A 15,000-nucleotide genomic window follows, 5' to 3' on the forward strand; every position below is an offset into this window, starting at 1 on the left:
ATGGATATATGTAATAACACATATTTTTTCATTGTTTTATTTATATATAAAATTGATATCCTGAGTAGAATATTTTCTTCGTGCATGACAACAGTGTTCCAGTAATGTCACTCCTCGTCAACGGTGCAGTGCGTTAAAAGAAAAGTAAAGAGGAACAGTTGCCCTGTGAAGAATGCCTTCTGCCTCCGTCAAATTGGACAGCCAGGGGTCTCAAGAATCCCTCGACCCCTTTCAAAGAGTGATACATGTCGTAGAGAAGAAGATTCGTAACTTGGAAAAGAGAAAGGTGAGGATGCTTTGCTGCAATACGTGAAAGATCTCTGAGTGTTTGGAACAAAGCGGCGGTGGTTGTGGCCGCGGCCATGTTGATAGAACAGAGGGTGCCATGTGGGGATTTCCGGGTGTGTTTCGTATGAACACATGCCAAATGCCGTATATTTGTTTAGGATGTACGGAATCGTATTATTCTTCAAAAATGTGGAGCTTCTAGTACTTATGATTGAAGTTTGACTGGTTGAGCAAGTATTGCGTCACAGAGTTGCTCCATCATCCCTATCATGACATTACACTATCGTCCGCCAGGGCTCACACGCTGACACTTCGTCCAATTAGAAAAAAAATATTCGTTATGGGTACTGTTATTAGTTTACCGTGTATGTCATTATTGGAAAATAACCTAGCTTTTATAGGATTTTTGAGCTTAGGCAATTCAAATAATAAATGAGGGCTAGGCAGGAGCTGGATGGTAAAAATTAAACGTAGTGAGATTCCTTACATTTTTATTTGTGTGGATGGTAGCAGTCATTGTCAGGTATTGAAATTCACTGGTGTCGTTGCAAGAATAATAAATGACAAACCAGGAAGATGATGGAATAGTTTATACACCTGAACAAGTAAATATGTACAATTTTGTACTAACTGGAACAAATTGGTGGTGGTGCACCATTTTGAAATTCTGACAAAATGAGAACCTGAAAGAATAGCTCTTTGATGAAGCCTATTAAATTGACCTTGTATATTAAATTTGGTGATCTGATTATTAGTTTTGGTTGCTTGCTAAAGAGACTAGTAACTATTGACTAGCATAGATCCATTGAAGTCAAATGGGCATGGTGAAACAGGTGTAAACACCAATAAGAGGAAAGTGTTACCAAAAATGGAATAAATATATTGAGCAAATAACTGCTCTGTATTTCTATGTAAAGCAGTTTGCTCTGATTGATGTCACGTTTTAACTGGTCATTTTTAGTGAGTGGTGGTTCGAATTGGTGTCGGTTGTGAATTCCTTCTGTACTTTTCTTTTAGTACTATATTTGGGTTATGGAGTAGGTATTGTATCTATTTTGATATAGGGATTATAACTGAATATGGAATTATGGCTTATGTTGGCGTGTTGATTAACCTAACATAGCCGCTCGCTGTAAATGATTTCCACTTGAACTGGCACTTGGTTGAATGGACCACCTCCCTCCCATATAGTGCCACAAGGAAGCATTTTACCTTAAGGTAAGGTCTTAACTTAGCAAATATTGTACAAAAAGTAGTATAATGTCAAAATTTGAAATGAAATTGTGGCACAGGGAGTATAGTGGTCATACCTGGAAACTCCTCCTCCTGGTGTTATACATTGCAAAACAGTAATTTTTTTTCTCTATTTTTCAATTATTTCTATATTAATGTACAAGGGATTGTTGGTAATGTAGTTTACTATGTTTAATATGGTAGGGAAGAGGAGGCACATTGTGAGATGAGATATTTGTCAAAAAAATTTCAGTTGTATGTAATATGGTTTATGCACTCCAACTTCCCACATGGTTCTGGGTATGTATGTATATATATATATATATATATATATATATATATATATATATATATGATGTATGTGGGAGTAGGAAACAGGAGCTTAGCATGAGTTTATTCCTGACTAGCACTCCTGTGTTTCCTACTCCCACATGTATATCAACCTGTCAGAATGTCTCGGTACATACGTGTATGTGCCTATATGTACACACACACATGGATTTCCATCCCTCTCGTAATTCTGTAAATGGTTATCAAATTGCCTCTTTCTCTTCTTTGTTCCAGAGTTGCTAAATTTAGTTTGTCTACAAAGATTGGACAAACTAAACTTATCAACTCTGGAACAAAGAAGAGAAAGAGCCGATTTGATAACCTTCTACAGAATTATGAAAGGGATGGAAATCCTTGATAGGGATGACCTACTTAAATGGGACAGAAGAAATACAAGAGGACATGAGAAGAAACTTAAGGACAGTTACAGAAGATATCTGAAAAAGAACCACTTTCCACGCAGAGTAATAGATACATGGAACAAATTGAAAGAGAAAACAGCGAGTGCTAAAACTATACATGATTTTAAGAAAGAACTGGATGTGGAAAGATACAACTGTGGGTCACTACGAGCATAGCTCTTCTCCCACAAAATACAACTAGGTAAATACATACACGTGCACACACACACACCAAAATCAAGGTGCAAGGGGGGGTGGCTTTTAGTTCATTTGTGGATTGCAAATTTTCACCAGTTTTTCACTGTTAATTCTAATCACATTTGACAAATTTAAATGAATTTTAACTTTTGTGTTTATTTTTTCCTTTCCGATAAGAGGGAGGGAGGAGGGGAGTGGAGGGTGATAGGGATGGAATGGGTGGGAGTGGTTTTTATGCCTTTGTATTTTTGGCTACCTCCCTTGTAAGGGGGAAAAAAACCTTTGGTCTATGTATGTAAGATTAATCATGAGACACGATTCAGTCATGCCTCATTTGGGCAGATTTTTCATTGATTGGACTAGGGCTGTGGTTGGCAACCCATATAGCTGGAACTTTGAATAAATATGTGCTGTTGGCGCCACAATACAAAAAAATTAAGCACTGATTAGCAAAGACATTTCTACAAATAAATTGATTGCTATAGATCTTTTTGAAGTTTAATAATTTTGCCAGGAATGTTCAAATTTAAAGTAAATGGTGTTTTTGTTTTGATGGAATAATTTTGTAAGAAGCTTCTAGAACCACACAAGTGGCCGGAAAGTGCCACAAGTTATTGACCACTGCTCAGAGGCTAAGATCTTAGCGAGGTCCAGGAGTCTGCATGATAGAAATGTGATTGCATCATGTGATAGAAACGTGATTGGATCATGTGATAGAAACGTGATTGCATCATGTGATAGAAATGTGATTGCATCATGTGATAGAAATGAGATTGCATCATGTGATAGAAATGAGATTGCATCATGTGATAGAAATGAGATTGCATCATGTGATAGAAATGAGATTGCATCATGTGATAGAAACATGATTACATCATGTTTAATCTTGGTACATATACAAAAGAACTTGAACATGACTTATGGACATTTCAAATGTGAATTTTTTTTTAAATTATTGAAATGTTAAAATGTACACACTAGATTGAATCTCTCTCTCTCTCTCTCTCTCTCTCTCTCTCTCTCTCTCTCTCTCTCTCTCTCTCTCTCTCTCTCTCTCTCTCTCTCATTCTCTCTCTCTCTCATTCTCTCTCTCTCTCTCTCTCTCTCTCTCTCTCTCTCTCTCTCTCTCTCTCATCTCTCTCTCTCATTCTCTCTCTCTCTCTCTCTCTCTCTCTCTCTCTCTCTCTCTCTCTCTCTCTCTCTGTGTTCCTGATATTTACCTCTCACCCTTGTAACTATGATAATTTTGCATATATATATATATATATATCCTCCTCCAACCACAATGCACTTTAATTCTAAGCCATCAACATTGGGAGAAACTGAAACGTGGTACGGCCAAGGACTTGAACCCGGCTAGCATGTGACAAGTGCTGTAGTGACTTAACTGATTGCACCATATATATATATATATATAATACACACACACAGAAAGTAGGACTGGAAGCATATGAAAGGAACAAGGAAAAGAGAAGGAAAACTAGATAATGGAGGCAAAGAGGAGAGCAAATATATAATGTAGCAGAAATATGGCAGGAAAAATGATAAAGGCTATGGAAGGAAGTTAAGGGAGTGAAGGATGAATCGGGCAAAAAGGAAAAGGTAAAGGGTGCAGATGGATGGATGTTAATGGAAGTGAAGGCATTGTGGGAAAAATGTTTTAGATGTTGAATGTGGAGGAGGATAGGGAGGGATTGATGTGAAAGTGGGAGTTTCTAAGAAAATGATCATGGGAAAGAGAAATAGGAGAGATTAAAGATGTACAAAAATTTTTGGATATTGAGAGCTGGTAAGACACCTTGGTTGGATATTGTGTGGCATCAGAAAAAGGGAGGTAAGTTATAGTGGACTGACTAGTATGGCTGATAAGTGGGGTCAAGGATGGGGAGAGTGCCTAAGGACTTGAGGAGTGCCTGTATAGTTCTGCTTTACAAAGGCAAAAGGGGTTGTGATTGTAGTAATTTTAGAGGGATAAGTTTTTGAGTGTAACTGGAAAGTTGTATGGGGGTTTTACTTTAAAGTAATAAGGGGGAAAATATGGAATTATTGGGAAGGAGCCGTGTAAGTTTAGGAAAGGTGGAGAATGTGTGGATCACGGTCTTGTGTTAAAACAGATTGTGAGAAGGTTCTGGCAAAAGGTGAGATTTATTTATTTTTGTGAATATGGAGAAGGCTTATGACAGCAAGGCACTGTGGGAAGTATTGGAGATTAGGATTGGGGCAAGAGGTAACGGTCATTCGAGAGATTTTATGACAGTAGTAGGACGTGTGCTAGGGTTAAAAATGGAGAGAGTGAGTGGGTATAGGCTGAGGTGGGGCTGTGTCAGGATTGTCGTGTCACCATAGCATGTGTACAAGTTGAATGTAAATGTGGATAAAAGTAGTTAATGAGATGTACAAGGAGAGAGGAGGCAGCAAGTTGGAAGTAAGTTTTGAAGGGGAAGGCTGAAGAAAGTGGATAGTTTTAAGTATTTGAAGTCTCTATGTGGCAGGAAATGGAGTGGAGGATGGAGGTAAACTAGTGAGAGAAGTAATTAGATATCTTTGGGAGATTGAGAAGTGTCATGAGAAATAGGCATCTGGGAATGGAGTGATTGTGTTTACTATATTATAGGGCAGAGGTGGAAATGAGAAATTTAAATATGAGATGAAGTGTCAGAGAAGTATGGTAGGACAAGGTAGGATAGAGTGAGGAGTGTGGAGGAGAGCAGGGGTGAATAGGAAGTTGTCAGGTAGATAGGGATGGTTTGGGCACATGGAAAGATGAACAAAAGAGGTGTGAAAAGCAGAGTTGGAGAGAACTTTAGGGGATGGCCAAAGATGACGTGGATGAAAGGGGCCTTGAACAAGAGAGGAATGCCTGTTGGGCAAGTAAGGGAGAAGGCATGGTATAGGAGCCAGTGGAGAATTATTTAGTATAGATGATATTTTGATGCAATCTGAAGGGGGGGCAAGAGACAGGGATGACCTTTCATCCAGGAGGAGCCATGATGAGAGGGAAACGAGGATGGTGGATGGGAGTGGAGTGGGTATGTGCCTTGACTGGCTACCTCCATAATACAGGGGAGGAAGACCTTGGTATGTGTGTGTGGCATTGGTGTGATCTTCGCCCAAGAAAAGGGATATAATCAAAATAGAAAAAAAAAAAATCTAAGAACTGCAAACAAATTGGTCCCAATCCTGGTAGATCATACAGTGAAAAGAAGACAAACATGGTACTACGAGCTTTGGAAGACCGTAGAAAAATAGGCAGTGTTGGGTTCCAGTTTTAGAGCCCTAAAAGAGGGAAGAAGCCAAACAGAGCTCTTAGTATATAACAGAAGAACCTCAAAAGGGTATAATAAAAAAAAAAAAAAGAGGATAGCAAGAAAGTTTTCTTACAGATACATAAACCAGTGGAATGCCCTAAAAGTCTATAATGCAAGGAAATGCCAGTAATACATTGAAGGCAAAGTATGATAAATGGAGTTCAAACGGCAGGACTACATGAGTATATCTCTTCACATAGATCATAATTACATTAATACATGCCGGTGCCAGTCCCCTCAATCTCTACAGAAGTTCCCATGCAGTCACCCTTCCCACTCCAAACAACTACTGACCAGTTCAGTCAACTTGCTCTAGCAATGAATTCTGTGGGGAATTCCTTCATCTCCTCCATCAAGGGGTCTCTTTCGAGGAGAAAATCCTGTGATTGAGATCGACATCAGGGAAGTGTGCAATGTGCCCACACATAACCAGAGTTGACGTTCACAAATCATGCTGGTATCTTTACTAGACTGAGTCTCACAGTGCAGTCCCTGGTTTGATACAGTCATTCCAGTGATACCCCATGACTCTCCAAAGGCACTTGGTTCCAAAGACATTAGGACTCCTCTTCGAGTCTGCATTCAGTGTCTCACAGGCATATATCAAGTCATGGAGCACAAGTGTCTTAAGATTCAGATCTTGGTCTTCCTGCATGAATATCAATATCATCACATATTTTGGTTAAACATGTCCATAACACAATGGGCAATGCCAGTATTTTGAAGTACTGCCTGACATGACCCTTGTTTGCAGTACACTACCAAGGTGTGTCAAGCTTTCCAAGATCCACATGCATGGGCAGACTGAACTGTTTTTTCAAATAATCCCCCCAAATACCTTGGTCTTAGTCCAGGAGACCTAGAGCCCAAGCAGTCTGCCTCCCTGTGCAGTGACTCTATGGCTGCAACCAGGACCTCTAATGACTGCAAGAAGGATGGCATCATCAGCAAAGACCAGGTCATTGACTTTGGTATTGTTGCCAATAGATGCTCCACAATGACATTGACAACTCTGTCCAATACCCAGTCCATGGAGGTGTTGAAAAATGTTGGGTGAGGAAATGCCATTACCTCATTCCAGAAGTAACTGGAGATAAGCTGGACATGCCTCCTCAATACTATACAGTGCTCTCTGCCCCAAAGTATAAGCCAAACATCAAATCTGTAAACTTACCAGGAATCCCATGTATCCACAGAAGATTCCAGGCCACTCTGTGATACAGTCAAACGCCTTCTTGAGATCAACATAGTTGGATTGCAAGACACTCCTGTAAAAGCTTGCATCAGCGCTCCAGAAGAATACAAATTGCTAGGATCTGATCATTTGTTGATATGCCTTGTGTGAATCTGGACTGCTCAGGCCTTGGAAACTTTAGCAGATGTGAACGAACCTGTGTTAGCAACGGATGAAAACAACACTGCATAGAGATGTAGGTCACAACAACAGTAACACCAACTCTGGAATAAAGAAGAGAAAAAGGTGACTTGTTGAACATCTACAGAATTGTGAGAGGTATAGAAGTCCTTGATAGAGAAGACTTACTACATTGGGATGAGAGAAACACAAGAAGACATGGAAGGAAGCTCAAAAAAGACAGTTACAGAAGAGACTTGAAAAAACAATTTTCCCCACAGTGATGGATGTATGGAACATACTAGATGAAACAGTAGTGTGTGCAAAAACAATACACGAATATAAGAGCAAATTAGTTATGGCGAGATACAGAGAGGACATCATGAGTGTAGCTCCCCCTTCCCATAAGATACAACTAGGTAAATACACGCTGAAAGAATCCACTGTGCTAGCAGTGCCTCCTGACAGCAGCAGCATGGGAAATGTGTAAACAATCTAACTGCTGAAATTTTAAATTTATCTTCTTCCTCTTCCCAGAAGCCTCATGGAATGTATTTCATTGAATAGAAACTGGTTTATGTCAAAGGTCTAAAAACTTTGTGTTGTATTAATAGTATTACTTTATGAATATTTGCTTGTATGTTGACTATATTTTTCCTTCTAGTTCTATGTTGACGTTAATTGAGAAGTGCTCTGACAGAAGGCAATGTATGGTTTCCCATGTTTGAGGAGAGGGTGATCACCTTGTGAGGGAATGATGTTTGTTGGTAATGGTTGCTGGAATTCGGTATATATACAAGTTGGAGTTGTTTTAGTTGTTTCCCCTTCTATTTGCTGTTTATATTTTCAGACAAATTGGGTGGTGTGTGCAGATCAATTGCTACCATGTGGTTTATTAGGAAGATGTTTGATAGAGTAAATGATTCTTTCTTTTCAGAACAAGCTAGAACAGTACCGGGTTGCCCTCCATGAGGGCAAATTTCTAAATGAAGATCAACAGCAAGCTGTAGAAGCATATGATATAGTTGTGGCAACACTTGAGTATGCTAAGGAGCTCTCTCAACAGTTTACTTGCATTGCATCAGAAACTGCACGCTTGAATAAAAAGCAATTGAAGAGAGAGCAACAGGAAAAAGCTCAAGAAGAATTGGAGAAAATTAAAGAAGTGCTAAGAGTTCAGGTTAGTCATAGTGTTGAATTAACTTTTTTCATTGTTATTCCTAAGCTGTTTTATAGTTATTCCTGTCCTTATACTGGGTATTGATTGCATGTTATTGTGCAGTATTAATTGCTCAGTAGTATGGAGCAAATGCTTTAGGAACTTTTGCGGCATCCTTATGGATTAGAGCCATTTTGTCAATGTTGGACTAAATCAACACTTCTTGAGGAATGATGCTACATTTATACTACTACTACTATATCCATTATGCTGTTCTATTAAAATTGTCCTATACCATTTCTTTGAGTATACTTTTTTCTTTTCTTTTTACCTTGTGCCCCCTGTGGTACGGGGAGGAAAGAATTCTGCCAGTGTTTCCCATGAGAGTCGTTAAGACAACAAAGTGGGATGGAGTGATAGGATTAGGTATCCTGCTTTTTGTAAAATTATCGTAGGAGAATTCAAGGGATGGGAGGGTCTGGGCGATTTCCAACCAGAAACCTTAAATTTGGGTCATTAACCGCTTTAGTACGATGATATCTATTTAGGCGTCATGAAGTGTGAGTGGGTACATGATTAAGTCTTGATTATATATATATTTTTTGTAGTTGCACATGAGTTACACCCATATTCTGTGAGCTGGTTTGATCACATTTTCTGTTTTTATTATTACTCGGAGTAAAAGAGTACAAGTAATACAGCAGTGACTTTATATTTTAGAATGCTAGTGTCATGAATCATGCATATGGCAGCTGATGTGTGCTAGAATTTGACTCTTCCTAAACTGGTTAAATGTTTGTGGTTGTGGTACAGATGAGAATAAAAGGGAAGAGATAGTATGTTTGTGAGAAGGAAGATGGATATGTTAGCATTAAGTAAAACAAAGTTGAAAAGGAGGGGTGATTTTGAGTTTGTAGAGTGTGTTGGGGAAAGTGTTGAGGGTGAGGGAGGGAAGGGGTGAGGTAGCTGTGCTGGTAAGTGATGAAATAGGAAAAGTGCATGGTGGAGTGGAAGGCAGTAACTACAAAGTTAATGTTAGTGAAGGTGAAACTGGGATAGGAGATGTGGGTTTTTTGTAAGCACAAATGTTCCTGGTAATGAAGAGAGTGGAAGAGAGGGTAGGTTTAAATGAGTGTGTAGAGAGTTTTTGGTGGAATGTCATTGTTGTAGTATTGGAAGATGAACCAATAAAGATATATTTAGAAAGCTGATAGCTGACTGAAGAAAAAAGTTAAGCAGAGTACACATGGGAAGGGGTGGTGGATGGAAAGGTGGTTGATAAAGGCATGGGTTATGTACAGATTGACCTCTCATTAACGGACACTGCATTACCGGATATCGGATGCAGCGGATAAAATCCACTGGTCCGGTCCGACAGTCTAAATTTCGCGGGTAGGGTGAATGCGTCTGTTAATTTGGCATTTGTCCGCTGAGTGGCTGATGGCGTGATGGTGTGCACTTTGTTTTGTTTACTAGTTATTAAGATCGTGATGTCGGAGGTGCGCCAGGCTATTGACACGCTAACTTGCGTTGATCTCTGCTAACGGTGACGTTCAGTATTATTAGTATATACTAATTACATTATTACAGGTATTTTGGTATTAATATGTATGTAAGTATACTATGATTTTGTAGAACTTAAGAGGTGATGTCCCCCCAATACACACACACACAAAAACCACTCCAAATCAATGGATTATTCACATCAACAGACACCGTTACCCCCCGTTTAGTCTGTTAATGAGAGGTCAATCTGTAGTGGTATCCAAAAAAGGATAGGAAAAGTTCTGGATGTTCATGTTCTTAGGGGAGAGAGTATGGGGGTGTCAGACCATTTTTGGTAAAGGGAAATTTAGAGTGGAAGATAGGTGGAGAATGAGGAAAAGGGCAGAAGGAAGGGAAAGAAAAAAAGGAATACTAGGAGAAGCTGAGACTATTGTGAGAAGTGAAGGATAAGTAGAGATGGAAGTTGAAGAGGGGTGGGTTTGTTTCAAGGAGGCATTGACAAGCTGTGCAAAGATGGTATGTGGATTGAGGAGGATGGGAGTGGAACGAAGAGTAGCAAGTAGTGGGATGATGAATATGGTAGTAGAAAAGAACATTTAGGGATTGGTTGCAAAGTAGGACTTGGGAAGCACATAAGAGGTAATTAGAAAAGAAAAGCAAAATATAAGATAAAGGAGGCAGAGAGGAGAGCAGATGTAAACTGGGGTAGGAATATGACAGAAATTTTTTAAAGGAATAAAAATGTTTGGAAGGGAGTTAAGAGAGTAAGGGTGGTAAATCAATTTAGTGGAAAATATAAATGGTGCAGGTAGACATGTTAAAGAAAGTGAAGGTTATTAGGGAAGATAGAATATTTTAGAATTGTTGAATGTGCAATAAGATAGGGATTGATTGATTGTGGTAGTGGGAGAAGGTAAGAAAATGACCACTGGGAGAAGAAAATGGAAGAAATCCAGGAAAAGATGAGGTGCACGGAGCTGAAAATTGGAAGAGCAGATAAGCCACCTGGGTAAAATGGGGTAATGCAGAGTGACTGAACAAGGGAGGTACAGTTATAGTGGATTGGCTAACAAAGTTGTCGAAAAGAGGGGATAGTTCTGGAGGCCTGTATGGTTTCAGTTTGTATAGGAAAAGGGGACAAATGTGAGCAGTTTTAGCGGGATCAGTTTGTAGAGTACTTGGAAAAGCTTATGGGAGGGTTTTGATTAAGGGAATTAATTATGAAAGGAATAGAGGGAATAATTAGTTTTTCAAGTACTTGCATTAAAGTGTGACTTTGTTTTGAACAAAAAGAAAGTAACATATGCTTAGAATTAATATTTATCTTCATCAAATCACTAAGTATATGCAAACTTGTAGTGATATAGATAACTTTCGAGAAAAGTATGACTTCTCGGTTTGTTCTAGTAAGAAAGTTGTGGTAAAATATTGAACTTGCAATAAAGTGTAACAGTTTATATTTGTTTTTCAATTACCTAATATAGGAGGTGAGTTGGAGTGAGAGAGAGGAATGGCAATGGTGGTGATGAATTGCAACAGAGTTGGCCAGAGTAGTTGCGAGTATTGAATTAGGGTAATTTTTAAAGCCGTGTGCTACTTTATTTTGAAGTTTTTATCATATGTGAATAATGCAAACAACTAAATTCAGAATGCTTAGGCCTAATGTATATGCTTTTTACATATACCAAGTTAATTTTCTCCCTTACAATGGAGGTAGCCAAAGTCAAAAGACGAAATTCCATTCCCACACATTCTACCCTCATTCACCACCCTTCCCTCCCTCCCTCCCTCCCTCTCATCTTGGCTCCTCGTGGATGACGGGTCATTCCCACTTCTTGCCCATTGGCCTTGACTATATGCTGTTAATTAAATATATTTCTGTAAAAACAGAATAGGTGATGTAGCATGTTGAAATGCTGCCCAGGGTGGAAGTTGTATTCCCATTCTTGGACAAATACAAACTAGATTTTCATTATAGAAATGTGCATGTATGCTCGTTATATTTAAAATGCTCATTTTTCAAATACTATGATGTTCAAAGTTAGTGATAATTATGATGATAATGATAATACTAACCATGAAAAATAGAACTGCACTGGTTTCAAAATATACAATATGAAAAGTAATTAAAAAAATAATTTTACAGACATTGTGACTTGCAAGTAGTTACATGTGCAGATGTCTCCCAGTGGTTTGGTTATATTTATTTTATTTATTTATTTATTTTATTTCATTTGTTTTTTTTTTTTCTCCATGTGTATTGTCAGTGAATGTTTGATTCTTGGAAACAAATTTTTAGTTACTTCTCAAACAGACAAATGGCAGCACACTAGAGGCCTTTTTAATTTTTGTGAATGCACAAAGGAATAATGACCACATGGTTAGATTAGAAAAGTGCAATAGTAACTGAAATCACCATAATATAATTTTTAGTACCATACATACAGTACCCATATAGAGATGTGAGGAGTTTGTGTTCCGGAAATCCGACATTGTGGTTATCCAACCTATCTTGGTCCCACCAGTGTTGGATATTAGGCTTTTGCCTATATTCTCATAGCTGACAGTATCAGGAATTAGCAAAATGAACTTTCAACATGTGCATGGAGGGGAAGCTTGGATATTGTCTGAATTTTCTTCCAGTTTGATATGGTCATTATTATTTGTAGGATGTGCTACAACTTTTGGGGCAAGAGAATGTGCGGGAGGACTTTCTGGCGGGGACCAATGGAGCTGTGCAGATTGCATCTGACCGCTTGGAACAACTGGACTCTCTCTACAAAGTGGTGGCTCCATGCCGAGAGGAGACTGAGTCACGACAACAATATCAAGTAAGGATTTAATAGGCTTATGGACCTGTTTGTGAGATTAGTTTTGAGTGATTTATTCAGAAAATGGTGTGAAGCTTAGTTCAATTGTCTACTTTTCAGTTGTACATACATGTACCAAAGACTTTTTCCCCCTAACAAGAAAGGTAGCCAAAAAACAAAGGCATAAAAAACTCCCATTCCATCCCCACATACTCTGCTTCCAAACACCCCCTTCCCTCCCTCTTATCTTGGCTCCTCCTGGATGATGGGTCATCCCTGCATTTCGCTCACTGCCCTGGGTCAGAAGCAGTGTTGCAAGACACAGCACATCCACAGGAAGGCCACTTCATTAAATTGGCAACCCCCCCTCTCTGTCCCCTCATGCAGAAATGGAGAAGATGGGGGAGAAATCCCTTTGGGATGTGTCAGTTTATTTTTCACCCATACTCCACCCACTCCCCCTCATGCATTCCAGCACCATCCATACACAACCATTCTCCATTCACCTCATATCTTCTATCCTCTCCCATCCTTCCTCAACACACGTTCCCCTCTTTCCCAGTGCCCCTTTTACCCCATCTATCCATCTCATCCTTGGTCGCCCCCTCATGTTCCCACCCTCCACCTCTGCCTCCCACACTTCCCCTCTTTCCTAGTGCCCCTTTTACCCCATCTATCCATCTCATCTTTGGTAGCCCCCTCATGTTCCCTCCTTCCACCTCTGCCTCCCACACCTCTTTTACAAATCTTTCTTCACTCATTCTTTCTGTGTCCAAACCATCCCAATACTCTTTCATCAATCCTATCTCCCAACTTCCTTTCCACCCCCATTCTCCTCCTCATTTCTCACTCTATCCAGCCTTGTAACCTGTATCATACTTTTCAGGCACCTCTCAAACACATTCAGATTCCTCTCTTCCCCTCTTATGTTCCATGTTTCTGCCCCCATACAGTGCTGTCAGCACAATTGCTCCTTCATATAATCTCTTCTTGCATCCATTCCCAAATGTTTATTTCTAATTACACTTTTTAATCCTCAAAGGCATTTAATTGCTTCTCTCTCTCGATCTAGATTCTACCTCCACCCCCCACTCCTTCCTTTCCCTCCACATTCACACCCAAGTATATAAAACTATCCACTTCTTCCAGTCAGTCTCCCTTAATACTTGTTTCCAGTGTGCTGCCACTTTCTCCCCATGTACATCTCATCACCTTACTTTTACCCACATTTATCTTCAACTTCTTTCTTTTGCACACCCTCCCAAACTCTTGTCACCAACTTCTTCAATCCCTCCTCTGATCCTGCTGCAAGTAGTGTGGCCAGCAAACAAGAACTGGCTTATCTTTCACTTTTCTCTATTTTCTTTAACCATCTCCAATCCCCAACGCACTACCCTTGCAGTTACCTGTTGCACCACCCCATCCATGTGATTATCTTTTTTAATCCTTGCCTATGGTGTTTAGGTTTGTCAAATATGGGGATTGCATGATCTCTTCTCCATATTGATGGAATTTGTTATACCGCCAAGACTGGTTGAAAGTGTTGGTTAGTGCCTTTGTGTTTGGACCAGTGTGTTTTAGATGGATATTGAAGATCTTAATCTGGGCTTTCTGCATTGGAGCCAAGATCGAAGGGATAATAAATTGTGGTTTTGGATGGCTGAAGAGTGAGTGTGCTTGTACTGGATTTACCACCCCTTTATAAGGGGAGGGGATTTCTCCCCGTCCTCTTCATTTCTGCATGAGGGGATGGAGAGGGGGGTTGCCAATTTAATGAAGCAATCTTGCTGTGGATGTGCTGCCTTGTGACCTGCTTCTGACCTAGGGCAGTGGGCATGATGCAAGGATGACCTGTCATCCAGGAGGAGCCAAGATAAGAGGGAGGGAAATAGGAGTGGAGTATGTGGGGATAGAATGGGTGGGATTTTTTATTCTATCACCCTTGCAAATGGGAAAAAGCCTTTAATATATCTGTTTGACTGAATTTCTCTTCTCCCCCCTCCATTTAAGAAAGCCCAATAATTGTGGGATATTTAATTACAAATTGTACTATACAATTGATTTAAAAATGTGGAAAATGGAATTGCAAGCATTTTTAATGTGGAAGTTTGATAGTGGGGAGATCTCTTTTTGATACCTGATTTTAGACAGTTTGATTGAACACTATTCATTTATATTCTTCAGGAGCATTTACAGGTTGCAGCAGAACACATTGTTGGCTTGATTGAGTGGAAGAATAAAGAGGTCTCTGGCATTGGCTCCACCTACAAGGATCTTAAAAATCTCATTGATGAAATCAATTCTTGCCCATACCCTGAAAAGGCCCCGCAAGTTGTACCTGATGTGACTGTAAGTTGATTTTAATAGAGAATGTTTTTCTGAAATTATTATTACAGTAGTTGAATTGGAAGAC

The 15,000-nt window shown here is 39.5% G+C and overlaps 1 protein-coding gene across 3 annotated transcripts in view; it reads left to right on the forward strand.

Annotated features, from left to right (window-relative positions):
* Positions 1–107: 107 nt before the first annotated feature.
* Capr (Cell cycle associated protein caprin family member) overlaps positions 108–15,000 on the forward strand; it is a 17,114-nt gene continuing 2,221 nt past the window's right edge. The window contains exons 1-5 of one of the 3 annotated variants that reach the window (XM_076186936.1): positions 147–286; positions 7,777–7,847; positions 8,050–8,292; positions 12,447–12,608; positions 14,772–14,936. In XM_076186936.1, coding sequence (XP_076043051.1) covers positions 7,833–7,847; positions 8,050–8,292; positions 12,447–12,608; positions 14,772–14,936 — 585 coding nt within the window. In that variant the 5' untranslated portion in view covers positions 147–286; positions 7,777–7,832. Of the gene's footprint in view, positions 287–7,776; positions 7,900–8,049; positions 8,293–12,446; positions 12,609–14,771; positions 14,937–15,000 lie in introns of those variants that run through there. The other 2 variants (XM_076186934.1, XM_076186935.1) reach the window with 2 other exon arrangements.

Source organism: Oratosquilla oratoria, chromosome 6, assembly GCF_046742065.1.
Source record: "Oratosquilla oratoria isolate Oo_2021 chromosome 6, ASM4674206v1, whole genome shotgun sequence".
Taxonomy (NCBI): domain Eukaryota; kingdom Metazoa; phylum Arthropoda; class Malacostraca; order Stomatopoda; family Squillidae; genus Oratosquilla; species Oratosquilla oratoria.